Raw genomic sequence first — 26,601 nt, forward strand, 5'->3', positions numbered from 1 at the left:
CTATCAAGCTTTGCTTACACTGCGCCAGCTGTGGGCTCCCTGGAAACACTCACAGTCCCACCTGTTTTCTGGGCCCCACGACTCCCCAACAGATCTCCCCACTGGGACCCTAGACAGCGCTCCCCAAGGGAGCAGTGAGCCTGCCTCCGCAGTGGTGACCATTCCACCACCCCCAGGGCTGGGCTTTCCAGACCTGGCACTTACGGGGCCACGAGGTGCTCCGGGGGCAAACAAGACAACAGAGCTGTCTGCTCCCTCCGAGCTGCAGGGGAGGCTGTAGAGGCATGAGGCAGCCAGGTGGACGCAGGCAGGGCGGCCAGGAGCTTTCCCGGGGGAGGGAGTTCTCGGAGGCAGTGACAGAGAGAGATTCAGCGGAGGGGCCTTCGCATGGAGGGGACATGGCTGGGGCGGGAGCGGGCCCAGGAGCCAGGGCAGGTGCAGGGAGGGCTGCTCATCCACCCTTTCCACGGGAGGGGCGGCCCCATCTAAAGGACCCCCGTGGCAGATGCCGCATCCAAAACCCACGCTTGGAGACCTCAGATGCCGTCACGTCTTTTCACATGGTTGTTTTCTTAAACAATAAATGAGACTCCAGTAAAGACACTCTTACTAGAGAGAGCGCTTTACAGAATAGCTTCTGAGGCACTTCAGCACAGCCTCCCTGTGAGGCCCTCTCGGTAAGAATTGAGCCCGGACACAGCGTCGTGGGGGACGCTGCAGACCCCAGAGTGCCTCCAGTGGAGCTCTGCTCCATCAGGTGTTTGCATGAAGTGCATTTTGTTGAATTTGCTCCGTTTAGAATCGGTGATCGCCCGTGACAGATGGGGACAGGCTCTATCATCCGAGTGTTAGACGGAGCCTGACTCTCCGTTCTCTGAGCCCCCTGAGAGTGAGGGTCAGCGGTGTGGTTCGGGCGTGGGGGACGCAGACACACCCTGTCTGTATCCACCCTCCCCTGGTGACGGGGCAGGACGCAGCCCGGGAGCTGGGGCAGGAAACCCTGGTGGGCAGAGGGGACGTGGCACTGAGGAACTCACGTGAGCCCCACGTTAGTCAGATCTGGTGAGGACACCAAACTGCCACCGCCTGGCCCTATGACCCTTAGGGGAAGTGTCGAGACCTCTCTGAGCCTCAGTTTCGTCATCGGGAATCTGGGGATAAAGTAGGTGCTTAGAACCGCAAGATGATGGGTGTGAAGTCCTGAAAACATCTCGATAAACAGTACCAGTCACCTCATCCTCCTCCTGTCTGAGTCCCAGGACACTGCCCACGAGAGGCCGCCCCCTGTGGTCCCTGACCTCATCCCCGCCCTCTTCTCCGATTCACAGGCGTCTCTCTGGGAACCACCTCTCACAGATCCCGGGACAAGCGTTCTCCGGTCTCCACAGCCTGAAAATCCTGTAAGCGTGAGTCGCCCCATTTTACAGAGAGGTGGCCTTGGGAGAGGGGGGACCCCGAAGCCTGTGGCCCGAGTCTCAGCGTGACGCTGCGTGTTTCCTTCTCTTCACTTTTCATTTTCATCATTTCCGCTTCTTCGCTTTCACCTTGTCTGTGCCAGGCTCTGATTTGTGAGCCAGCGTTTAACCGGCCCCGAGCCGCGTGACAGCCTGCAGGGCAGGGGAGGGAAGCGTCTCTGGGTTTTGTGATGTGAGGGAGGACCACGGCGTGGGTCTTCGTGGGTTGAGTTCAGGGGCAGACCCAGCGAGCCTCAGACCTCTCAGGCCAGAGAGGGACGAGACCGTTTCTGGAGATTCTTGACCCCAGAGGAATCCATTCTTCCTCTCGACCCAGCCTTGGTGTCTGTGGCACTGAGGCCCCCTTCTCGCTGTCAACGTACCTCCTCCTCAGTTTTCCGGCTTCTTTGTCCCAGCTTCAACCTTTGAAGGATAGGGAAGTGGGAATTAGAGAGAACTCTGTGTTATTTCACGCAGCGGCCCCTTGCCCGTTATAGAGAAGGGAAAGCAGAGATGCCATCTCCTTCCACCCCGATCCACGGCCCACCTCGTCCACCCAAGACCCCACGTGTTCCTCTGATGAGCGAGGGTGGAAGGAGCTGGGGGAGGTGGGTGCACAGGGTCTGAGGGGGTAGGAAAATGGGGATCTTGGGGCTGACCCTGGAATGATAGAATGAGCATTTGGAACTTCCCCAAAGTGGGAGCCATTCCCCAGCTCTGCTGCCCCCTCAGCCCTGACTGGACCTGCAGGTCTTCTTTGTATGGTTGAGCAGGTTGTTTACTGCACAAGACCCTCTGGTTGAGTGTTGAGGAGAGGCTGAAATCCAGTCCTTTGCCTGGCTTGGGTCTGCCTCCAGCGAGAAACGAGAATCTTTTTCTGGTTTCCTCAAAGCTGTGTATGGGCTGGCGGTGGCCCTGCCCCCTCAGTCAACAGCCCGTGGTCCACATGGAAGCACTTCCTCCTTTTTCCACGTTGTCATCTCTGGCACCCTCGGCCTCTCTCTCCATCTGCCTCTGAGTCTCTGAGTCCAGGGATCTCTGGTGTCTCCTCCGTCCTGACTCTCTGCTCTGCCCTTGGGTCCTCCTGTCTGTCTGCAGCCTCAGTGTCCTTGTGCCTCCAGCCTTCCTCTTCTCCGTCTCCGACCTTTGCTCACTCTCTCTCTGCCCCTCTGTCCCGGCCCCTGGGGTCTCCTTCTTCCTGCCCTTCTCGCGTCTGTCTCACTCCTGGTCCGCGTCACTGGCCAGGGTGGGGAGGCATCTGAAGTGGGCGCGGGGCGGGTGGCCTGCTTGGTGCTGTGTCTGTGCCCAGCGGCAGGCTCGGGCCTGCAGTGGGATTAAAGAGCGCACTCCGTTTGCGGGGCCTTCAGAAGACGTGAGACTCGCGTCCCGTCCTGTGACCTCTGCTTCCAGACCAGCCTCTTCCTTCTTCTCCGCCTGCATTGGGCGGTGAATCAAAACCTCACAGAAACCGCCCCCTCCCGCCCCCTTCTGCAAACGGCACCCTTGGCTCAGTGCGCCGGGGCCGAGGGCAGCCGCACTGTCCTCTCCAGCTCTACCGTGGACCCCCGCTTTGCCCCATCCTGGAAGACCCCCGACCTCCGGAGCCTTCGTGTCAGTTCTTGGCCTGAGGAGCCTCGAGCTCAGGATGAGTTGAGTGGTCTTGGGGAACGGATCCTCCTCCTCAACGCTTCAAGCAGGGGGTCTGCCTGGTCTGGCAGGAGGTACTTTCTGACATCGGAGGTCCGTTTGTCCTGCTGTGTGTCCCTCCCTTGCTTGTTTTCAGACCTGCAAGAAAAACGGTGCGGTGAAGCCCACCGTTGCGTTGCAATCCCTTTGTGCCTGGAGAATGTCCTCTGCTCCCGTCTTCTCAGGTCTGGACTCTCATCTGAGCCGCATCTTCCGTCCTCTGAGGCCTGGCCACCCCTGCGGGACTCTCTGCTTCCCTCCTTCCCTCCCAGAGGCAGAGGACAAAGAAGGGGATTCCCGCTCTGGTCCTCTCCTAGTGACCATGCAGAGCCCCTCCCTCTGTCCTTCCCACTCCAGCCCCCCATCTCACCGGGGGGCATTGTGACTCTTGGGGTCCTCTCCTTCCTCTGCTGGTCCCCAAGTCTTCAGCCCCACAGGCTGGAACGGGGAGAGTCACCAGGGGAGTCAGCCCTGAAGTCTGGGGCTGGGGCAGTTGGCCCCGCAGGGAGTGTCAGCGTCACGCCTTTCCTGGAGCCTGTTGGTGGGAATGTGTGTTGTGCAGGGTCGTGAAGGCCCCTGCCTGGCTCCACCATCGGAGCCGCCACCGTGTGTGCTTCTTGGGTGTGTGGGAAAATGCCTGGGCCTCTGAGGGCACCTGCTTCGTGTGTCCTTTCTGGGGGGGCAGCTGTGGCCAGAGGCCCTGCATCCTGACCCACAGCCTGGAGGTGGAGCTGGCCCGTGGGGAGGCGGGAAGCCCTAAATGGCTCCTGCCTCATGCTGGAGGGAGAAGAGGCAGGCGTCCGTGGCCAGGAGTGTGTGCGTGAGAGCGTGAGTGTGTGATTGTGCATGTGTGAGCGTGAAAGTGTGTGAGTGCATCTGTGTCTGAGCGAGTGTCTGTGTGAGTGTGCAAGTAAGTGTGAAAGTCTGTGTCCAAGTTTGTGTGTGTGTGAGTGTATGTGTGAGAGTGAAAGTGTGAGAGAGTGTCTATGTGAGTGAGTTGTCTGTATGAGTGTGAAGGTGTGTGTGTCTCTGTGTGTGAGCAAGTATCTGTGTGTGTGAAAGTCTGTGTCTGAGTTTACACATGTGTGTATGTATGAGTGTGAAAGTGAGTGTGTGAAAGTGTGTATGTGAGCGTGTGTGTCTGAGTGTGAAAGTGTGTGTGAGTGTGTCCAAGTGAGTGTGTCTTGGAGTGCATGTGCAAGTGAGCGTCTGTGTGAATCTGTCCCTGTGTGAGTGAGTGTGAAAGTGTGTGAGTGTGCCCAAGTGAATGTGCATGTGTGCAGGTGCGCACGCATGAGTGTGAGTGTGTGAGTGAGTGTGAGTGTGTGCATGTGCGTGTGAAAGTGTGTATGAGTGAGTGTCTGTGTGAGTGTCCGCAGCCCCTCTTCCTCACAGGCTTCCTTCCCACAGCTGTCCTCCCAGGGAGCTTTGCCAGGCATGGCCCCTGCCCCCACCCCTGCACCTGTCCTCTTGGCCTCGTCCCATCTAGAAAAACTCCCGTTGGGCCTCAGTCGCCCCTCTCCAGACCCGGATCTGGGAAGCAGGGGCTGACGGTTCCAGGACGTGCCTCCCGCCGTGTCCCCAAGAGGCTGGAGGGAGATTTCCCAAGGCACCGCTCCCGGCCTGAGCCCAGAGCCCCTGGGAGTCTGTGGTTTGGGGCTCCCAGCCCGGGCCCTCTTGGTGAAGACGTGCTCTGGGGCACGCTGGCTGCTTCCCGGGCTGGGCCGCTCCCTGCTGAAGTTCTGCCTGGGGGAGGGAGGGAGTGTCTCGGGGCCCCATCCCTGGGGATGTCCCCCGGTGCTGGCCTCCAGCAGGGCCCTCTTCACACTGGATTGAGGGGTCTTAGGTAGACACCGACTGTCTCCATTCTCCGCCTGGCTGGACAGTGGCCATGCCTGGCCCGGGGTCAGGGCTCCCACGGCATTGATGGAGTGAACTGACCTGAGGAGGAGAGACTGTGAGTCGTTTGGGGTGCTTGACTCTCCCTGTGCCTCCCTGCCTGGATAAGGCTTTGAGCCGTTAGTCTCCAGGGGGCAGGGCCTGCCGCCCCCATCCCGTCCAGGGACAGGAGGCCGGGAGTGGGTCTCGTGGCAGCAGAAAGACCTGGGGCCACACTCGGGACCTCAGCAGACCTCAGAGCAGATGTCAAGGAGGACACTGAGACTCCGTCTCGCTGGGCCTCAGGTTTTCTCACTTTTAAAATGGGGATGTTGGAATAAATTTCCCAATATTGTTAGCGGCAGAAACCTAAAAGAAAAACACCTTGTGGAGAAGGTGTGACACAAAACAGATGGGGGGGGGGGCCGTCTCTGCTACAGTGACGAGAGGATAGGAGGACCCCAGCCTCTGCTCACCCCCCACCCCGATGATCCGGGGCACCGCCACAGCACCAAGGGAAGGGCCCCTGGAAACCACTGGTGGGTCACTCTCCAGAACCTTCTGACTGTAATGCTCGTGGTTCCTGCCTCTAACCGCCTCTCGGGCCCGAGAGCTGTTTCCCAGCGCACGCTTCCGGGGCAAAGAGGGGCCGGTGCCGAGGACAGACTTCCACGAGACTGACGGCTCACAGTGGGGTCATCGTGGAGCTTGAGAAACGAGTATTCCCCACCCAGAGATTCTGCCCAGGACTTAATTGGGCTGCAGCGTGAAAACCGTCCCAGATGACTCTAACGTGCAGCCAGGCTTGTGGACCACCATTTCAGCAGCCTCTGCCTCACTGGGCGGAACCAGGAAAACGTGCTCACAGCAGCACCGGCCCGGGGGTCCTAGTCTTGATTTCACCATTAATTTGTTTTGTAACTCAGGGCGGGTCACCTCCCCTCTCTGTGCCTCGAGCTCCTCATTTGTGAAACCACGGGCTGCTCCCTCTAAGGTGCTGCCAGGTCCTATGACCCAGTTGTACTTCAATGAGGGAGCGATGGCTGGGAAACAGGCCCGGCCAGGGAGGGAAACAGGCCAGGTCTGAAGCCAGCTGCCATGCTGACCTGCAGCTTAGTGGGTTTCGATTTCACGAAAGAAAGGGCTTTCTGTTGACCGGACGGTCTGGCGTGGGATGAGCTGTCTGGGGAGGCACTGAGCTCCCTGACACTAGGAGGAAGATGAGAGCCCGGTGAAGATGATGCAGCCTCTGTGTGGGAGATGCTGAGACTTGGAGCATCCTTGCTGTGCAATTTGGAGACCTTAAAGGTCTGTCTGGGTCTAGGATTGGACAGAGGGAAGGGTAGGGGGATCTGAGGAAGGGACGGGGTGCAGATCCGTGGCGATGCTCCGGGAGGCAGAGTTCTTCCTGTGGAGTGACTGGATGCATCCTTGGGGCCCTGGAGGGTGGGCCCCGCGAGGCACGAGCAGCCTGTGTCCCCCCTTCTTGCCTGACCATCGTTTCTCTGTGTCCTTGCTCCAAGCATCCTGAGGCGTCTGGGTGGGAATCCAGGCGGCCTCCTGAGGACCCCCAAGTAAGGAAGTTCCCACCCTTCAGGAGAGAGAGGTCAGGATGGCCGAGGATAGACGTACTGCCCGGGCAGAGGGCAGGAGAGGTCCTGGATCGCTGAGGGACCCTGGTGTGTCTCCTGGCACCTGGTCCCGTGAAAGGACCAGGGAGGGAGTGGAGGCCCCGTGGGCGGAGGGGGCTCACTCAGGTCACCCAGGAAGTTGTGAAATGAGACTGGATATTGACAATGATGATTAACACTATCAGCTGATGTATTCTTGGGGCTTCCCTGTGTGTGGGACACAGCGTAAATGCTTCACAGGGGTGTTTGGTTTGACCCAGATAGACGGTCATCACCTTGTCATTACCCCCAGTTTACAGATGGGGAGACCAAGACCCATGGAGACTTGCTAGCTGGCACGCTGTCACACAGCTGGAAAGAGGCTGGTCTTAGGGCGCAGACCCAGGGCCGTCTGACCTCAGAGCCTGCAGCACTTTAAGGAGGCCCGAGAGACGCAGGTCTAAATTCCACTTGTGAAGCAAGACTTTCCTCGAGAAGGTCCCTCCGGGCCGTGTGGAGCCTGGCGTGAGGGGCCAGTGGAGGCCGAGACCTCTGGGAGCGCATCGTGTGCAGGCGGGGGCCCTTCCTCCAGGCGGCCCTGGCCTGGCTCCAGGGCAGGGGCAGGCAGGACCCACCCCGAGGCCCCAGTTCTCCACAGCCGGGGAGTCTCTGTCTCCCACCCCTTCCTCGGCTGGGCTCCACGAGGCTCCTCCCAGCCCCCCGGGAGCCCTGTGTCTTCTGATGCTGTGTTTTGCTTCACGTTTGGGATTCCCATGTGTCCATAAAAGGCCATGACAGATGCGACTCCAACCCAGACAGTCACTGGAAGGATCAGAAACCAACCAGGCGCGTCACACGCCCCCAGCGCCCTCTGGCCCCCGGCGCGTCCTGAGTCATGATGGAGGCCCTGCGGCGTGAGGTCGGTGTTTGGCCTCTGGGCCCCGGGCCTCTGGCATGAGTCTGAGTTAACACGTGTGAGGTTCTAAGGGCACATTAGCCATTGCTGTAATTAAACCTAGAGATGGGGAAAGGAGCCACTCCGCCCGCAGCATAGTGCTGCTACCTGAGGGGTGGGGAGCAGGATGCGAGTCTGCTCTGAGCCTCCATGGACAATACACCTTAAAGGGGGATGAATGGCAAGCCTGGCGCGTGGCGGGACTCAGCGCACATTCACCCCTCCCAGGCCTGTAACCGTGGCCCCTCTCTCTGTGCTGTGTGTGGCCCTCTCTGTGCTGTGCGTGGCCCCTCTCTGTGCTGTGCGTGGCCCTCTCTGTGCTGTGCGTGGCCCTCTCTGTGCTGTGCGTGGCCCCTCTCTGTGCTGTGCGTGGCCCCTCTCTGTGCTGTGCGTGGCCCTCTCTGTGCTGTGTGTGGCCCTCTCTGTGCTGTGCGTGGCCCTCTCTGTGCTGTGCGTGGCCCCTCTCTGTGCTGTGCGTGGCCCCTCTCTGTGCTGTGCGTGGCCCTCTCTGTGCTGTGTGTGGCCCTCTCTGTGCTGTGTGTGGCCCTCTCTGTGCTGTGCGTGGCCCCTCTCTGTGCTGTGCGTGGCCCTCTCTGTGCTGTGCGTGGCCTGGATGCATGAGGATGAGAAGCTGCCCGGTGGCCGAGAGGGCTGTGCTCGCTCTGCCTGGGGCAGGGCCACTTCCTTCCTGCATGCTCCCCCACCATCTCCTGAACCCCCACAGGGCTGCGCCTGTGCCCCCTTCTCCTGGTTCCTGGGCCCGGGTCTAGAGCCTACAGATGGAGAGGGTCAGAGGGCAGCTGCTCCCTGGGGCTTCCCTCTGTCTTCGCCTTAGAACCAGGCAGTCAGGGTGCTTGCCCAGGGCCGCTGTCCTCGGGGACTGCCTGTGCTCTGGAGTGCTTTCCTCAAAGTTTCTAAGGCCCGCTCTGATGCCTGGGGTCAGCTGGGGTCAGCAGGGCCACCTGGAGGGGCACCCCAGACCCCCCTCCTCCTCTTCTGTGCTCTCTTCCCCTCTCCCCTGCAACCCGAGTTGCTCCGGGTCTCCTGCATTTGGGGTCATCCCGGGCACCTGTGGCTGGGCCAGTTCCAGGACAGCAGCCTGCCGAGTGGATCGTGTCCACCGGCTGGCGTGTCACTCCCTTCGTGAGGTCGTGTGAGGCTGGGCCATTGCCGTGGTGTGGCACGCTGATCCGGGGTGCCTAGGATTGTTTCCAGAGACAGGCACTCCACAAAACCTATTTGCCCGGGGTCCTGCCACCTTGGGGGGTCTTGCCCTCATGCACATACTCCCCTTCCCCAAAGAAAGCGTCAGCCTCTCAGCTGCATAGATGGGGAAACTGAGGCCCAGGGAGAAAAACCTACTCTCCCCACGTTCTTTCTGCCCAAATGCAATAGAAGTGCCTGTGGTCTGACTTCCGGCCCCGCTGCTTCCCAGAACATCTTCTCTGCTTCTTCTCCATGGTCCTCTCCGGCCTGCCTCCCCCAGAAGCCCTCCTGAGCCCTCTGCCAGCCCCGCGTGCAACCATAATGCCTGGACAGCCTCTGAACCCCCATGAACAGGGCAGGGCTGGACCAGGACTCTCACCGGGGCTCTGAAGCCGGGACGAGAGGGAGGGGCCTGGGTGGGGCAGGTTCGAGGGAGGAGGCCCCAGCCCTGCGGGTCCTTCAAGCCCTCCTTCCCTTACAGGATGCTGCAGAACAACGAGCTGGCAGGAGTGCCCGCCGAGGCGCTGGGGGAGCTGAGGAGCCTGCAGTCTCTGTGAGTCACTCGAGGGCCGGGCGGGCCGGGGAGCCGGCTTCCTGGGGCCTGAGTCACCGTCCAGCCCCCCGCCTCGCTTTCCCTCCTCTCTGCGGCCCCCTCTCTTGCTCCATGTTCCAGACAGCGTGTCGCTCCAGGCTTTGGTTTCTTTGGGTTTTTTGTTGTCGTCATTGTGTGTGTGTGTGTACACTCGTGTGTGTTTTCCAGGGAAGGAAGGCCCCAAAGCAGCTGTCCCCCGCCCCCCAGGAAGAGAATGGGACCTCCCTAGCTGGGGCCACCGGGGCAGCGGTCCTGGGGTGTCTGGCTTTCTGCCATGGAGCCTGGGGCGGGGGCTGGGAAGCGTCAGAAGGGGCAGTCTGCTCCACCTGTGCTGCTGGCCCCCAAGGCTTGGTCGGGGGGCAGCTAGGCTCAGAGACGCATTTCCACTCCTTAGGGCCCACTGGCCCCCCTGACAGAGGTGTCCCTCCGAGGAGCACTGTAGTTCCCATCCTGCCCAGCAGGGGCGTCGTGCAAGCAAGACGGAGCCCAGGGCGGGAGGGACAGGTGCTCAGCGCGGCTGTGTGATCCTCGGGCTGGGGGCTGAGTTTTAGCCACACAGTGCTCATCACGGGCCTGGAACCTAGGAGGTGCCTAATATGTGTCTGCTGAACCAACCGAATTTTCAGGTACTGAATTTTCAGAATTTTCAGCATTTTCTGATGGGAGAGTAAATAGATATTTTGGGAGAAAGCAAAGTTGGGAGACGGGACTGGGCATGATATCTAGCCAGTGGGGGACACTGAGGCACAGCACTCCACGGGTCAGGACAGAGGCCTCTGGTCTCCTCGGCCTGTGGGTCCTGCTGTGGTCCCTGGCCGTCCAGGGATGTGGAAGTCGGACGACTCTGACTGTCCTGATTCTCCTTGGGTGGAAGGAGCAAGGAGGTGGGAAGGGTGGCCTCCTCCCCAGACCCACATTCAGGCCCCATTCCACCTTGAACAGAGGCCCAGCCATGGGGGCCAGCTGGCTGCGCACGCCCACCCACGCTCAGGGCTTTCCAACCTGTCCCTCCCCTCCCGCGTCTGTGTCTGCACCCCGTGCTCCCGGCTGCCCCACTCGCCCCAGTGGCAGACCGGCCCCCACCACTGCTCGTCTCTCCCCTTCCTGCCCTCTGTCGCTACAGACGCTGGGCCCTGGTCTCAGCCGCCTCCTGTCCCCCTACCCAGAGCCACCCCTGAACAGGGCGTGGCAACCCCGCATGCCCCTAGAGGCCAACGTGGGAAGATGGAAAGCCATGAAGCCCGTGTCGCCCCACCACTCGTTTGTCAGGGCTCCAGCAAAGCAGGGGCAGCCACCAGGAACGGGGGCAGAGTGTGACATGGCCTCCTAAGCATCGAAGGGGTCCACACAGCGGAAAACGGGCTGTCGCAGGACTGTTCGCACTTATTGTGAGGTTAAGTTTTTTAATTTTGAGTCACGTCTTCTGTGCGCTCAGGGGTTCCGAAGGTCTTGTCACCCCCACTGGGCATTGTCCTTGCACTTTCTGAGAGGTCGGGCTCCTATGTGGGGAGAAGCAGGTAATTACCTTCTCCTGCAGCGCTGTGGCTCCCTGCCGCCCGCGGGTCAGGGCAGGGATGGGCCGCCGGGCTGGGAGGTGGAAACCTCGCATCACATCCCGGCTCTGACTCTGACCACAGAGTCCTGTACCTTCTCTGTGCCTCAGTTTCTCTGCCATCGAGTTGGGGATAGTCGTCTTCTCTGCCTATCTCACAGGGCTGTCGTGAAGATCAAGTAGGTGGTAAACGTGCGTGGGGTTTGAAGAAGGAGACTCCACATGGCTGACTAGTCATCCATCCGTTCATTTTGCGCATATTTTTGAGGCATCGCTGGGGAGGGAAAACCCAAGTTGCAACTTGAAGGGTTAGCGTCAGTCAGCTGAAGAGGCAGGGAAGGGCGTTTCAGGCTGAGGGAACAGCACCTGCAAAGACACGGGGATAAGAGGGAACGGAGTGGGTTCTAGAGAATTTGCAAGGAGGCGAGCTTGGCTGGACTTGTGCATGTTGGGGGACTGGTGGGAGGGGCAGTGGTGGAGAGAGATCTGAAATCAGCACAAGATAATGCCCAAGAAGTAGGCGTAAGCCTTGCTAAGGGTTTGGACTTTAAGCTTAAGACGCTGGGGAGCCATAGTCGGATTTGTAGCAGGAAAGCGATGTGATAGAGCCTGCACCATTGAAAACTTACTTTGGCAGCAGTTACAGAGGACAGCCTGAGGTGGGGGCCAGTGAGGGGGTTCGTAAACCAAGGGACTGTGGCAGCCGTCGAGGGAAGGGCAGACGCAGGGCAAAAGGAAAAGGGGACAGGCTAGAAATACCAAGAAGCCATGTCCTCGGGACTCTGGCTTAGCTCTCAGCCTCTTCGTGTGTCACCTGTACGGCCTGGGAGTTGCCTAGCCTCTGTGCTCCTGTTTCTTTGTTAGTAGCATGCAGGTGGTGACAGTGTCTGTGTCCCTCCGCAGGACAGAGCGAAATGAGCTAATACGCCTGAAAGACTGAGGGTGGCGCCTTTCGTCGCTGCTCCGTCATCATTATGGGCAGCAGTGGTGACCGGTGCGGGGTTGAGGGAGAGCAGGAGGCACGGGGACAGGCAGTTCTCCGGCTTCAGCCTCTGGAGGGACGGAGAGGCCGGTCCCTGGGAGCCTGGCAGGTGGAAAGAGTTCGGTAGGGACGTAAGTGAATGCAAACCCTCTCTCGGGAGGGACGGGGACGGGAGCCGTGCTGGGGTCCCTTCTGGACGTGCTGAGTTTGAGGTGTCTGCAGCCGGCGTGGCCGAGCATCTGGGACAAAGTGGAAGGCTAGTCACTCTACCCTTAGGACATCGGGGGGTGTGTGTGTGCGCACGTGTGTGTGCATGCATGTGTGTGTGCGTGTCAGGGAGAAGAGCAGTGTGCATGACCCGACTTGGAGGTTCTGTTTGCAGGTGTTGCATCCTGAGCTCTGGGGAGCTGGGACCTCAAGGCGAGGCTCTGTCCTCTCTCGTTCAGGTCCCTCCAGTTTCGTGACAGTAAAGCCAGGCCCAAGTTGCTGGGCCGACAGGAGAGGCTGGGAGCAAATGGCAATGCTTCGAGCACCCCGTGTGCCAGCGCCCCGTGAGATGTTTGACATAGATCTGATTTTGTCCTCACAAAAACCTCTTTAATAACTGCCACCGCCACTGCCAAGTGAGGGAACAGGGGTCAGAGCCAGGGACTGGGGAAGGCAGGGTGACCGTGCCATGCTGCTGTCCCTTTCTGTCACGGCTACAAGGGAAGCCTCTTTTGATGGCCAGCCTTGGGCGGCCCCCCTCCTACCCGACAAGTCCCAGCCAATAGAAATCTCCTCCTTCCTGTTGGAAGTCAGTAGATCAGGGGAGTACAGTACAGGGACCCCTCCCTGCCCATGCCCCTCCTGGGGCCGGGCTATCCTCCCCAGAGCAGGCCAGGCCCGCCTCGGGGCTCAGGTCCCTGGAGGAGGCTGTTCCTCGCCTCCGAGAGGGAGGGTCGTGCACATACGTCCCTGGCAGCTCAGTGCAGTTTCCGTCCATGGTCCACTTCCCACCAGCTGTCCAGATACTGGGGCCGTCGGAAGTGGGTCTGGGTGAGTCGGCGGCGGGGCTGGGGCCCAGGTACCCAGCTGGACATGGCACACAAGACTTTTGGCTTCACACCTGGGTGGGCAGAGCCCAGCCCCACAGCAGCCCTCCCTGCGTACACTTGCTCCCTCCCCGACGACGTGGGAGGGAGAGGATGGCAGTGCCAGACATGTCACGGCAGGCTTGAGCCAAGGCCAAGAGAAACCATGGGAAGCCAGCAGAGCCTGGGGGAAAATAGAAACGGGGGCGGGGGAGGCAGGGCGAGCAGGGGAGAATGTGGAGAAGAGAAAACTGCTCAGAGACACCTCAGGACTGGGCCAGGCGGGCCGGGAGGCTCAGGCTGGCTGGTCCCAGAAAGGACAGTGGCGGGAATAAAGGAGAAGACAGAACAAGAGCCCAGTCGTGGACGGCCTGCGGAAGGCTGCAGGAAACAGGCCACAGGGCACCGAGCTGGGGAACGAATGAGGAGCAGCGCGAGACCCCCAGCAGAAACCAGAGTTAGTGGCCCCATCACCCTCTCAGCAGAGCCGCCCATCTCCAGCACGCCGGCTGCCTGCCGTGGCGAGGACAGGAGAAGTGAGGGTGGGGGGACATGTGCAGGTGCCCGTGTGCATGGGAAGGAGCTGGGCTGGGGGTGGGGGGCCGGGCAGAATGCTGAACACAATCTCATGTCTCGCTTGACCCGCACTCCCTGCGAGGGAGCTCCCACCATTCTCGCTTCACAGACCTGCAAGGGAGCTCCCACCATTCTCGCTTCACAGACCTGCAAGGGAGCTCCCACCATTCTCGCTTCACAGACCGGGCAACTAAAGCCCGGGAAATGCAAGCGACCGGCCCAAGACCGGGCTGCGGCTGCGGGACGTAAGCAAGCGGGCGTTCTCCTTTAGCTCTGATTCCGGAGGCCCCTGCTCTGAACCTCTGCCACATCTAAGCTACAATGCTTTAGGGTCCAGAGACCTGATCCAAGGCCTGGCTGTGTCAGTGACTGGCTGTGTGGCCCTGGGAAGTCACCTACCCTCTCTGAGCCTGATGTTCCCCATCTCTAAACGGGAGAGTCCGATGAGGTGATTGGCAGGCAGGAGTCCCAAGAGGATGTCATGACATAGAGACACAAGGACTTCCTCACGGGGTTGCTGGCTTGTTCCAGAACGGCTCACAACTGCTGTGTGCCTGCTCTTTCTGGGTCCTTGTTCTCTGTGCACTGGAGAGTGTCCTCCTTGAACGGCTCCAGTGTCCAGGAGTCTGTGAGGTGGATGAGGAGGAAATGGCCTCAGCTCCTCCAGGAGGAAAGGGCTACCCCCCCCCCCCCCCCAGCCCAGTGCCTGAGGGTCTGCGAGGACCAGGATCAGGGCTCTTCCCAGGAGAGCTTAGGGCAAAGGCCTTCTGACCAGACCAGCCTGCTCATTCCACATCTCTGACCCCCCTCCAGTGGACAGTCGTTCCCCCAGACTCAGGACCAGAATAATAATAACGAGCTCTTCGATGGTGCTTTCCACACTTGCGGCCTTGCTCTCACTGTCTCACAGTCCTGCTGTGGGGGGCTTCCTGCCAGCAGTCTCATCACCCCATTTTGTAGACGAGCAAACCGAGCACAGAGGGGAGACGTGACTGGGTGGAAGTTACACAGCTAGCAGGTGAAGAGCCAGACTCAGAGCCCATGTGACCTGGCCCAGTCCACGCACATAACACAGGCCATCCTGCGGGGCCTGGATGCGCGTGACGGGCCCTGGGCAATGGGCCATTGGTGGGGCTCTGGGGACCAGGGCATTTCCAGAGCACCTGCCCCCAGGGGTTGTGCTCTCTGCTGGGGGTGCTCGAGGGTCCCGGGCTGCCTGCTCCTGCCCTGACCCCGGGGCTTCTGCAGGGGAGTGGAGCCCACTTGAGGCTGCTGTAGCAAAGGACTGTGGACTGGGCGGCTTACAAACAACAGAAATTTATTTCTAGTGGCTCTAGAGGCTCTAGAGGCTGGAAGTCTGAGATCAGGGCGCCGATGTGGTCCAGTTCAGGTGAGATCCCTCTTCCGAGTTGCAGCCAGCGGACTTCCTGCTGTACCCGCACCTGGGGGACAGCAGAGACGGGGAGCTAGCTGTCCCCTGACTTCTGTGAGGGCACTGATCCCATTCGTGAGAGCTCCACCCTCGTGTCCTCGTCTAACCCTATTCACCTCCCAAAGGCCTCACCTCCTCATACCATCACCTTGGGGGGTAGGGTTTCAATATAGGAACTGGGGGGCACACAAACATTCAGTCCATAACAAGGGGACAATGTCGGTCAGCCGGGGGCCAGGGGCTGCTCACACTTCAACATCAGCATTGATCCCTAGAGACCCTTGGCCTTGAGCAGAGCCTTCGAAGACCCCTTGAGATAGGGCGTGAGGCTGGTTGTGCCTCAGAACCATGGGCTCGTGAAGAGCACGAAGTCATTTCTGGGAGCTTTTCACCAGAAACAGCTCTTCTCTTACCCCTGGAAGGAGTAGCTCCTGCGTTTATGGCCCATTTTACGGGCAGACCTGAGACTGGAGGCCCCGGCCGAGATTCCCTGTGGGTTAGGGATGGAGCCGGGGCTGGACTAAGGAGGGGCTTCTGCGGTGAGGCCAGAAGAGCCCGCTCGTGGCTCACCTCGCCTCACAGCCTCCTCAAGCAGGTCTTCAAGAGGCCCCAGTGGGAGGCCCGGTGATGTCAAGAGAAGGAGCCAGTTGCCCGTGGGACTGGGGAGTTTTCTCCGATCTCCTGGGCACCGAGGGAAGGAGGAAGACATCGTGGGGGGTGGGGAAGGTGCCTTTGGGGGAGAGAATGGACTAAGACAGTCACGGATAAAACTCGAGGCTAGTGCCTCTCAAAGTGTGGTCCCTGGACCGGCAGCCCAGCATCGCCTGGGAATCTGTAAGAGAAGCACGTTCTCAGGCCCCACCCCGGACCTGCTGGCGCAGAAACTCTGCGGGTGGGACCATCAGTCTGAGTTTACAGGTACTGCAGGGGATTCTGATGCACTGAAGATGAAGAACCAATCATGGAAAAAAGGCACATCTTAGCTTCCCAGGGCTGCCACAGAAATCCCCACAAGCTGGGTAGGTTAACAGAAGTTCGTTCCCTCACAGCTCTGCAGGCCAGAAGTCCTAAATCAAGGTGTTGCCAGGGCTTCCTTCCTCCTTCCTTGCCTCTTCCAGCTTCCGTCGACAGCTAGCATTCCTGGTGGCTGCATCACTCCACTCCGGTCTCTGCCTTCCATCTTCACATGGACTTCTCTTCTCTTTGTGTCTCTCTGTGGCCTCTTATAAGGACACCTGTCATTGGATTTAGAGCCCACCCAGTTAATCCAGGTGATCTTATCTCAAGAGACTTAATTATGCCTGCAAAGACCCTTTTTCCCAATAAGGTCCCGTTCACAAGTTCTGGGAGTTGGGACAATGACATCTCTTTTCGGGAGCCACCATTCACCCACTACAAGGGGCAGGACGATAGCAGAGGAGGGAGAGAAAGCCTGGGTCTTACAGGAGAGTGCGTGGGGGTGAAAAGCTGAGGCTTGAGTCAGAGAGAAAGAGGGGGCTTGGCGAGAGCAGTGGCCAGTGAGCCAGCTGTGCTACAGGGAAGGCATCTGGCAAAGAAAGGCTGGTGGGAGGAGGGAGCAAGGAGGCCCTGAGGTCTGGGCCGCTCTGACTAAGGCCCCATCTCGAAGATGCTCAGAATGCGGTGGAGAAGCCCCCAGCTACTCCGAGCTCTTCCGGTGTCTAGTGAATGTTGTCAGTACCACCCAACTTGCCTGCCAACCAGAGAGGGCCCTGAGGCCCAGCCACGTTGTGGGGCCCAGCTGAGGGGTCCCCAGGGACGCACGAGGTGGCAGATGGCCTCCCTGGCGTGGCTATTTCGGGCTCCATGATTATATGCTGCTGCATTTGGATCTCCCAAGGTTCCGGGAGTTGATTACTACATGCGTCTAGGGCAGAGGCTGCTCTGAGGTAGGTGGGTGGGCGGCACGCGGGCAGCCCCCTTCGTATGATGAAGGTCTGAACATGGGTAATTTGGCTCCTGGAGATACTAGGAGAGTGTCCGTGGTGGGCTGGGCCCTGGAATCCTGTGGAGGTTCTTCCAGCCATAAATGCTGGTCTGGGATACAGTTGGCCCAAGCTGGGCCACCCAGGAGCTGGGTGGTGCCTCGGCCCCTCAGGGAACACCTCAGTCCAGACTTGTGGATCTCCTCAGGCCTTCTGCCCCCCTGAACCCCATGGAGCTCCTGCAGGCCTAGTCCTGAGAGATCTGAGGGAGGCAGGAGCACCCAGGGTGGGGGAGCTGATAACTCAGATTTGGTTCAGGTACACATGGCCCCCAGGCAGAGCCAAGAGGTGGGGCGACCTCCTCCCCATGGGGAGAGGACAGAAGCAAGTTTCCTCCTCCCTGAATGAATGTCCCTTCCAGAGCAGCTGATGTCAGTGCAGAGCCCTGGCCTGGGTTCGGGATGTGTCTGGAGGAGATCCAACCACTTGTGTCCATCCATCCAAGCATCCATGCATCCATGTAACCATCCATCCATCCATCATCCATCCATCCATCCATCCACACATCCATCCATGCTTCCATTCATCCATCCATCACCCATCCATCCATCACCCATCCATCTGTCATCCATCCATCCATCATCCAACCATCCACACATCCATCCATCCATCCATCATCCATCCATCCCCACATCTATCCATCCACACATCCATCCCCACATCTATCCATCCACACATCCATCTACACATCTATCCATCCATCATCCATTCATCCCCACATCTATCCATCCACACATCCATCCACACATCTATCCATCCACACAACCATCCATCCGTCATCCATCATCCATCATCCATCCATCATCCATCTGTCCACACATCCATCATCCATCATCCATCCATCCACACATCCATGCATGCTTCCATCCATCCATCCACACATCCATCCATCCAACCATTGGTTGGTTTGTTCAAGCCCTGCTGTGTGCCTGAAATGCCTGACAGAGGAGTTACTGAGATCAATAAGAAAACAAGGCCCTGCCTTTCAGTGGCCCGTGGTTTCATGTGGGAATGTCACACACACCCAGACCCTCGTCTTCACTCCTCTCCTCCCATACACTACGGACTTCACCTTCTGAGACAGAAAAGTCAGAGCAAGTGAAAGTGATGTGAAATTAGCATACAAAAGCTAAAAGGGAGTTGACAAAAATGATGAGAACCAGGTGCAGCCCAGTGTGTGTGTAATAAGAATCGTACTGGCGGTTAATGTTTGTTGAATACTTACTATGGTACCAAGCTCTAGCTAATGCTTAGCAGACATCATCTTTATTCCTTGCAATGAATCTCTGAGGGAGGTATCTTGATCCCCGTATTACAGATGAGGAAATGAAGGCTTAGGGAGTTGATCACAGAAGTGTCGAATGGCTCATCTGACTTGAAGGCCCATGGGTGTGAAGTCTGCCTCACGACGCTCGGGAAGCATACAGACAGCATATTCCCAGGCCCTTTCTCAAAACTCCTGAGTAGGAATCTTGAGAGCTGTGGCCCAGGATTCCAGTTAGAAAAAAAGTCCTCCCTGGTGATATCTGATACAGAGCCAGACGTGGGAGCCACTGCTCTGGTCCTTGCTCCTCAAAGTGCGGTTCATGGACCAGCAGCATCAGTGTCCCATGGGAGGAGGGCAGACTTTCCAGCTCCGCTCTGGACCTAGGGATTCGGAATCTGCATTTTAACAAGACCCGACCGTCTACTTTCTGGGCAGTTAGCATGCAATTAAAATTTCAGAGTCACTGTTCTTTTGTCCCAGAGCTTCTGGGCACCCTCCTGTCTCTCGAACCCTCAGTTAAGATGGGTAGCAATCATTATCGGCTTTCCGTGCCCCCTGCCACCAGGCCCAGGGGCTTTCTCTGCAAAGTGCTCAGGCCTTCAAAGCCCTTTTTATGCCCACGCAGTCACTTGCACACATGGGATGGAAACTTGAGGCTTGTATTGGTTTGGTTGGGGACCTGCCTGGGGGCAATGCGATGTACCAGCTGACCTCTTGGAGGATGCAGGTGGAGACAGAGGTCAGACCGGGAGAGTTCCGCAGCTGTCTATAACCACGGGGTGGGAAAGAGGCTCCACCAGTTCTTCTGAAAGCCCCTCAGAGTCACACTCCCCTCATCGGCTTCTGTCCCACTGAAGGCCTGGAGTCGTCCGCAGAGGCGGGGAGGGAAGGCGCGGATCACAGTGTGTGCCTGCAGCTAGCCTTCGGCTGGCCGCCCCCTGTTCCCCCTTCCCCAGCCCGCAGCCCTCCTGGTGGGAGAGGACGGGTCGGAGGCTGGGAAAGTGTGATCTTTTTCAAGAGTCTGCGTAATTTTCCACCGTTTATGAGGCTTTTGAGCCCAGGTGGCGGCCAGCCGCTTGCCGGAACGGGGAAATCCACTCACCCGCCGGAAGAGGTGGCCAGCACACCAGCTCCGGCTCCAGCCGCCAGCAGAAGCCACGTGGGTGGAGGCTGCCCACCGCAGACCACAGGACCCTAGAATACCGAGGGCTGGGGGTCACCCAGTCCAGCTGCCTCCTCTACAGGTGAGGGAGCCATGCAGCAGAGTAGGGGGGTGACGTTCCCAGGGTCATCCAGCGAGTTAGTGGCAGCGCTGTGGCTCCCTCGGCTGGAGGCCAGGCCTGCAGGTGCCTTTTCCCTCTGAACGGGGACCATCTATTTAAAGCTTCTGTGACCAGTTCAACCAGATGGCTGTTAGCTCGGTTGTTCTGGAACAGACTCCACCCCAGGACTCTTGCCAAGGTGACTTTCCTCCCTCGTTAGCCCCAACACCTGCTTTTGGACTTGGAGCCAACTCCTTCCCTGCCCGCCCTTCAACAGAACAGCCCCAGCGAGGCCTGGTCTGGAGCCGCTGTGGACCCTCGGAGGGCATGCGCGGTGGGGAGGGAGGAGAGATGTCCCCCACGTTTGGTGGGGTGGCGACAGTTGAAGGACTGCTGAGCCTTGTCCCGGGAGCCCACAGACAGGAGATCACCATCCACCCCTCGGAAAGCAATCTCTCCCAAGGAAAAGGGGCAGGTCTGGCCCCCCAAGCTCTCAGCGCCTCCCCGTGTCTCCTGGAGAAATTCACTCGTTCTCAGGGTGTCCTGCCTTGATGGCCTTCAGAGTAGGGAACACAGCACCTTCTGGTGACCTTAGCCCCATCCCTCTCCTCAGAGCCAAAGCAGTTTGGGACAAGACGGGGGGAGAAGATGAGAGAAGGCAGGAGACGGAAGGGAGGGAAAGCAGGAGGGGACTTGCTTTGGTCGCCTCCCTCGATAGACAGCACGCCAGGCGCCTTCCACAGGCGGCATCCATTCAGCAGCAGGACCACCAACCAGCACGGCACCTCTGCCCCAGCGCCCTCCAGCTGCCACCTTGTCTCTCCTCCCTTCACAGTCCACACCAGTTGCCTCCATTCTTCACCTCCAGTCTGGCTTCTGTGGTTCTGTCCGGCCACCAGACACTTCTGACCAAGGCCCTTGTTGGACCTCGCTGCACCCACTCCCACAGGCTCCTGTCTTCTGTGATCTCATCACATGGAGCCATGGCGTTGACCACTCTCCTGGAAGTCCTCTCTGCCTGTAGCTTCTGTGCTCTGGACCCGGCCTGGTTCTCTCCCCACCCTCTCTCCACTCCTCCATCTTCTCTGTAGGCTCCTCTCCTCTGCCCGTCCTGTAAATGACAGGATTCTTTGGGGCTCTCTCCTTGCCTCTCTGCTCCGTCTACTCTTCAATTTCTTCTGGGGCAGCTTCTTCTCTGCCTGTGGACCAGTTCCCACCCCTGTGCTGGTGGCTCCCCCAGACTACAGCTCCAGCCTACATGGTGCAATGAGCTGCCTGTTGGAATCTCCACTTAATGACCCACCAGTCATTTCCCCAAATGACCGTCATCTTCCCTCCTGTGAATATTCCTTCTCCAGCATTCTCTGTCTCAAGAAATGGTTCCCTAATCCAGAACCTTGGCTGTGGTCCTTGATTATCTCTCGCCACTCCCACGTCCCATCTGTCAAGTCCCAGAGACTGTGCATCCTGATTCCTCTGGAGTCAACCCTCTTCCCTTTCTCCCTGGTGACCACTCTCGTCTGCCCACCGTTGTCCCCTGCCCGGGTTGCTGCAACGGCCCCCCAGCTGGGCCTGCTTCCATTCTGAACTTACCTCCATCTTTTCCCACATTGCAGTCATGTGGGTCTTAGCACACAAATCTTATCCTGCCACTCCCCTACTTAAAACTTTTCAGGGGCTCTCAATGCCCTGGAGACAAAGCCCAGCTCCTTGGGGAAGCTCCGAGAGGGGCTGTCTGGCCCCCTTCTCTCACTCCTTCCCCGTCCCCTGATGCTGTAGGCAGACCAAGCTGCCAGCAGCTCTCTGGTTCCTGCTCTGTGCTGTCCCCTCTGCCTGGAATGCTCACTCTGTTTCTCCTTCTCTCCCCTACCTACCTCCTCCTCATCCTTCAGGTCTCAGCTCAAATGTCTCGTCCTGCAGGAGGCTCTTTCCGACCCCACGTTCGTTCAGGGCCCCTGCAATGCCCTCACAGAGCAGCCCATGGTCTACCTCCACGAGCCCCCTGTTTCCTGTTGTCTCTTCCCTCTACACCCTGAGTTCACTTCTTTAATTCAGGGTTCCCCACACCCAGTACAGCGCCTGGCACATACTAGGTGCCGAGTGGTCTCTGCTGGTAAATGAATCAATTAATGAATGAGGAGACAGGGTCAGAAGTTACGTAATTTGCCCGATAGCACACGATATGTGAGGGGGGGGGGGGGTTGGGATTTAAGCTCAGGTGTGTCCGATGCTCAGGTCTGTGCTCCCACGGCCACTTTCTGCCTCCCACCTTCCTCTGATGCTTTCTGACTGCATCCGAGAAGTTCTGAGACAGGAGGGAATTCGAGGGAAGGAGGGCCCTTTCTGCCCTCCACTGGAGGGGAGGCGGGGAGGCGGGGGACCAGGAGGGGCTTCAGAAGGGAGGGAGGGCGTGAAAGTGGCCCCCGGGGTTTAAAGTGAGAGGAGCACAGCTCAGGGCCTAACACAGACATTGCTGCAGCTTCTGGCTGGGAGGGGGCGCCCTGTGCTGTGTGTTTGCAGAGAGAAGGCGTGAGGGGGGGCTGTGGGCCTCCGCCAGCTGATGGTGTGGGGTTGGGGTCTGCACGTTAGTCTGTGTATCAGCTGAAATAAGACAGAAGGGGGAAATCGTGCAGTGCCTTCCAAAGCCAAGAATAACATAATTGAGAATTACCTGCCCCTTTGGGATGGTCTCTGTCCCTGCCACCCCACAGCCCTTGTGGGGCCCGAGATCTTCCTAAAATGAAGAGGCGGGGCCCGGGAATACCTCCCACAGCTGACAGCCGGGGATGTTCATGATTCCTGGGGCTCCAGGTGGGGTGGGGGTGGGGAGGAAGAGGAGCTCTGGGGCCACCCCAACAGGGAGCCAGGAGGCTCTATTCCCCCAGGACGCTCCCCCAGCCCATTCCTGCTTCCTTCCTGCTCTGTCAGCTCCAGCTGGGCTGGGCCTCCTCGGAGAGACTCCAGGACGTCTGGGCCAACGCAGCTGCCTCGGCCCCGGCCCAGCCCCGGCCCGCTCCCCCAGCCCCCATGAACCTGCTTCTCAGCTGCACATCTGGCAACCTGGGGCCTGCAGGGCCTAATAAAAAAGCCCTCCAGAACATCTGGCCTGCAGGGGAGGAGCCCACCTGGACGAAGGGGCAGGGGAAGGAGGACTGAGCAGGAAGCATGGTCTGGAGTGCACGGCGGGGTAGTGGGGGACACGAGAAGTAAACCAGGTCGCCCCTGGATTCTTAGTTCTGCTTGTGGGAGCAGAGTGGACCTGAGGGGTGTGGTGAAGGGGGCCCAAGGCTCCTCCAGGTCATCCGGTGGCCCCACTTTCTAATCTCGCTCCTCTGATCAGACACCACCGCAGACCCCAGTGCCTAGCTGGGGTGAATCTGCCTTTCACCTCGGTGTCCTTGCTCTCCACGCACTCCCACAGTGTCACTTACCCCGTCTTCCCCAGCTCCCCGAAGGTGTCCTCTTCTGCCGCCAAGCCGTGGCTTAAACTGTTTCTCAGACTAGGGTGGCTTTCCTCTTCCTTTCTGCCAAGCCTTGTCTCCATAATGCCTATATCAATGCGGTACTCACCTCCTCCAGGAAGCCCTCCTAGACTGATTCCATCTGAGTCTGAGCCTTCTGGGCACTTGGCAAACACTAAGTACCAGGACCAGGCATCCTCATAACTGGGACGGCAGGAGGGGAGGCCCTGGCTAAAGCGGAGCAGGAAAGGTCCAGGCAGATCTGTCTTCTCTTTGCTGGTGCTGAAAGGCTGCCAGGCCCCTGCTGGACCTGGAGCTTGCCAGGAGTGACCTACTGCCAGGGGCACGGAGGAAACCTGATCAGAATTCAGATTGCTGGGGAGGGACGGGGTACTGGCACAGGCAGTAAATACCCTTGAGTATGGTCTAGAGGCGTGGTTTCAGAATTGGGGGGCTGGGATGCTAAGTGGTAACCTTTTGGCAAGTCTGGAAAATTCTGAGAAAGGGCTCCCTGCCCAGTCCAGGGCAGATGGGTCCCCTCCTCGGCTCATCTCTCCTCCTAATAAGATCTGACATGTGTTCTGACTCTGACTGTGCCCAGGCTGCTCTGAGTCTTGGACACTCAGAGGGGAGAAGGAAAGTAATCGGGGGGCACCTGCTGGGTGCCAGCCCACACGTGGGCACCCTCACCCCGCCCTTCATCAAGGCCCCCACATGCCAAGCCCGGGGGGGCCCAGGCACAGGGAGCGGGGTTCTCGAGTCCTGGCTCAGTTGGCAGCCCAGAGGACCTGTCCCCTTCCTGCTGGAAGGGTGGAGGGCGATTTCAGGAGCTTTCTCTGAAAAGCTGCTGTTTTCTTTGGAAGCCGGCTGGGCCATTTTCTAGACGCAGGATCACGGACAGATTGTCTACACATTCTGAGCCTCAGTTCTGTGAACGGGGGATAATAAAGTGGTCATTGTGAAGCTTCACGAGATGATGTACAGAAGGCTCCATGGCAGGCGTGTCCTCAGTGCACAGTGGTTATTAGACTGACCTTCAGCCTTGCCTCCTCCAGTGGCATCATTTTCCATCAGTGAGGGACCCGGAGGCCGGATGATTTGGGGAGCTCAGAGGAACCCTGGCCGTGAGGAGCCGAGTAAGACAGACTCGGGGCTTGACTGTCGTCCTTCATGCCCTGCCAGGATTTGCTGCAAAACTAGATTACCCAGAGAGGGATGGAGGCTCCCAACCTCCGGGCCCAGGAACGGTCCTTCCAGGACATCGGTCACCCCTGCTGTGAGGGTGGATCATTCCCCCCATGTCCCTTGCACTGTGCAGATCCACAGTGAGCACCTTCGCTGTGCTGGCCTTCCGTGAGTTTACGATCGGATGGGAACTACAGGACACGTTCACAAACAGTAGATGCCAGAGCACAGCAGGCGCATACGAGAGGTCCAGAGTGCAGTGGGAGGCGGGAGCTAACGCTTGCTGGGCACCAGCAACGCCAGGCGCTGTGAGGGCAGCGTCAGAGCTGATGGCGGGTCCGTCGCCGTCTAACGTCCAACTCCCTCCGCTATTCCGCACGCGGGAGAAGTTTGACAACATAGTGCCTGTTCTTTTTTTTTTGGTTTTATAGATTTATTTTCAAAGGGCAAAACACTTAGATAATTTAAATATAAGTCCACAGAATTACTCTGTCCAGGTCAGCAGTGAGGCCAAAATGGGCCTCCCTTCCAGACTCTCGTCGGTATGCCCTGAGTCTCCTGTTGGTGAAGAAGGGGTCTGACATTTTATTCATGCGTGTCTTTCTTATCTGCAGTGTAGGCTACCGTTTCTCGTGGCCACATTAACCTTCCATCCACATCGGGAATCTAACTCCAACTCACCCTCCACGGCCCTGATCATCCCCACTTGGTCCAAACCAAGCTCAGCTCTCTCGTGAAATGGGAGTTTACTGGGGGCTTCTCTGGGTCAGTCTTGTCACCGAGTTTCCAGACGTAAAGAGCAGGGTCCTCGATTCCCTCCACCATCAGACGGGGTGTGTCACCATACGGCAGCACAACTGTGTCACTCTCCCAGGAAGCTCCCGGAAGAGCAGGAGGGAAACAGTGGTTGAGCACAAGACGCCTGCAGATAAACGCTCACGGCTGCAGGTAGCTGTCCCCTGGACTTCAGGAAACCCACATCATCTGATTCTACCCGCGGCCCTTGGAACCCTGAGTTACAGGGCTGGGGTCTCAGAGGGCTGACAGCCCCGCTTCTGAGATGAGAGGGAAGTGCAAGAGGTGTGGGGGTCCCTCCTGGCTGAGAAGATCAGCAGAGCTCTGGGGAAGAGGCAGCACCTGGGTGGGTCTGGAAGGTGGAATAAAAGGTGAACTGGTGGAGCTGAGAGGACAGCTTTTGCTCGGAGGGGAGCAGGCTGAGCCAGGCACAAGGCAGCGGATTGGGGCCTGGCAGGCGGAGGCTGGATTTAAGAAGGGCGGCCTCGTGGGTGCAGGTCTGGCTCTTGAGCTTGCAGCACCGTCTGCCAGCCTCTCGGAGAGGGAGGACCTGCGTGTGGGAGATGGGTCCGCAGAGAGGGCTGGGGCCCTCAAAGTCCAGCTAAGGACTGTCTCATAGGCCACAGAGGCCGCTGCAGGATTTTCACGGAGACAAACCTGCATCTCAGAGAGAGCACAGTGCACCTAGCAAAGGGGTCAGTGAGGAGACCACTGCGGGAGGGGGCCTGGACCACAGCATCAGCAGCACGGCCACAGCCTTGAGATGCCATGGCCAGGACCTGGTGGCCGAGTGGGTAGGAGATCCAGGAAAGGTGGGCACAGAGAAGGTGACCTGAGGCGATGATTCCCCTTCCGCTGCCCGCTCCGAAATCCTTCCCTCCTCAGCGCCCTCGGCAGGCGGGCTCCTGGAGAGGTCCCTCGCTGGCCGCCCTGTCTCAGCCCTCCAGAGCCCGGGGCTTAATTATACACTGACGCACTTTGTTTTTAAAAAACATGTTTATTTTTGTTCTGACTCATCGTAGAAAATTTAGAAAATACAAAAAATGAAAAAGAAGAAAATAAAAATCACCCACGATTCTACCACCCAGACACAATGCTTGTTAACATCTCTGTGTATTTCTCTATGAACACACATACGCTAAATCTTTGCAAATCATGTTGGGGTCTGGTTTACTGTTCCTTCAAAATTATGCTAATACAGCACTGGTGTAATCATTTTAGCTTGAAGTATTTTTTTTAAAAATTGGGATGCAATTCACATAGCCTAAAATTCACACTTCTAAAGTGGACAATTCAGCGGCTTTTAGCATTTTTACAAACTTGAGCAACCATCACCACTATCTAATTCCAGAACATTTTTATTACTGCCTCCCCAAAAAGAGCCTTTACTCCCTAGCAGTCACTCTGCATCTCCCTGCCCCCATGCCCACCTACTCCTACCCCGGGCCTCTGACAGGCACTAACCTGCTTTCTATCTCTCTGGATTCGCCTGTTCTGGGCATTTCGTACAAATGGAATCACACACTATGTGGTCTTTTGTGTCTGGCTTCTTTCATTTAGCATAATGTCTTCAAGATTCATCCATATATGTATTCATGCATGAATTAGCACTTCATTCATTTTTATGGCTGA

At 58.4% G+C, this 26,601-nt stretch overlaps 1 protein-coding gene across 3 annotated transcripts in view; it reads left to right on the top strand.

Annotated features, from left to right (window-relative positions):
* The window catches only part of LGR6 (leucine rich repeat containing G protein-coupled receptor 6), a 111,145-nt gene that overhangs the window by 26,870 nt on the left and 57,674 nt on the right, over window positions 1-26,601 (top strand). For all 3 annotated transcript variants that reach the window (XM_070255913.1, XM_001916343.5, XM_070255914.1), the window contains exons 3-4: window positions 1,329-1,400; window positions 9,271-9,342. In XM_070255913.1, coding sequence (XP_070112014.1) covers window positions 1,329-1,400; window positions 9,271-9,342 — 144 coding nt within the window. The remainder of the gene's footprint in view (window positions 1-1,328; window positions 1,401-9,270; window positions 9,343-26,601) is intronic.

This window comes from Equus caballus, chromosome 30 (genome assembly GCF_041296265.1).
Source record: "Equus caballus isolate H_3958 breed thoroughbred chromosome 30, TB-T2T, whole genome shotgun sequence".
Lineage (NCBI taxonomy): Eukaryota > Metazoa > Chordata > Mammalia > Perissodactyla > Equidae > Equus > Equus caballus.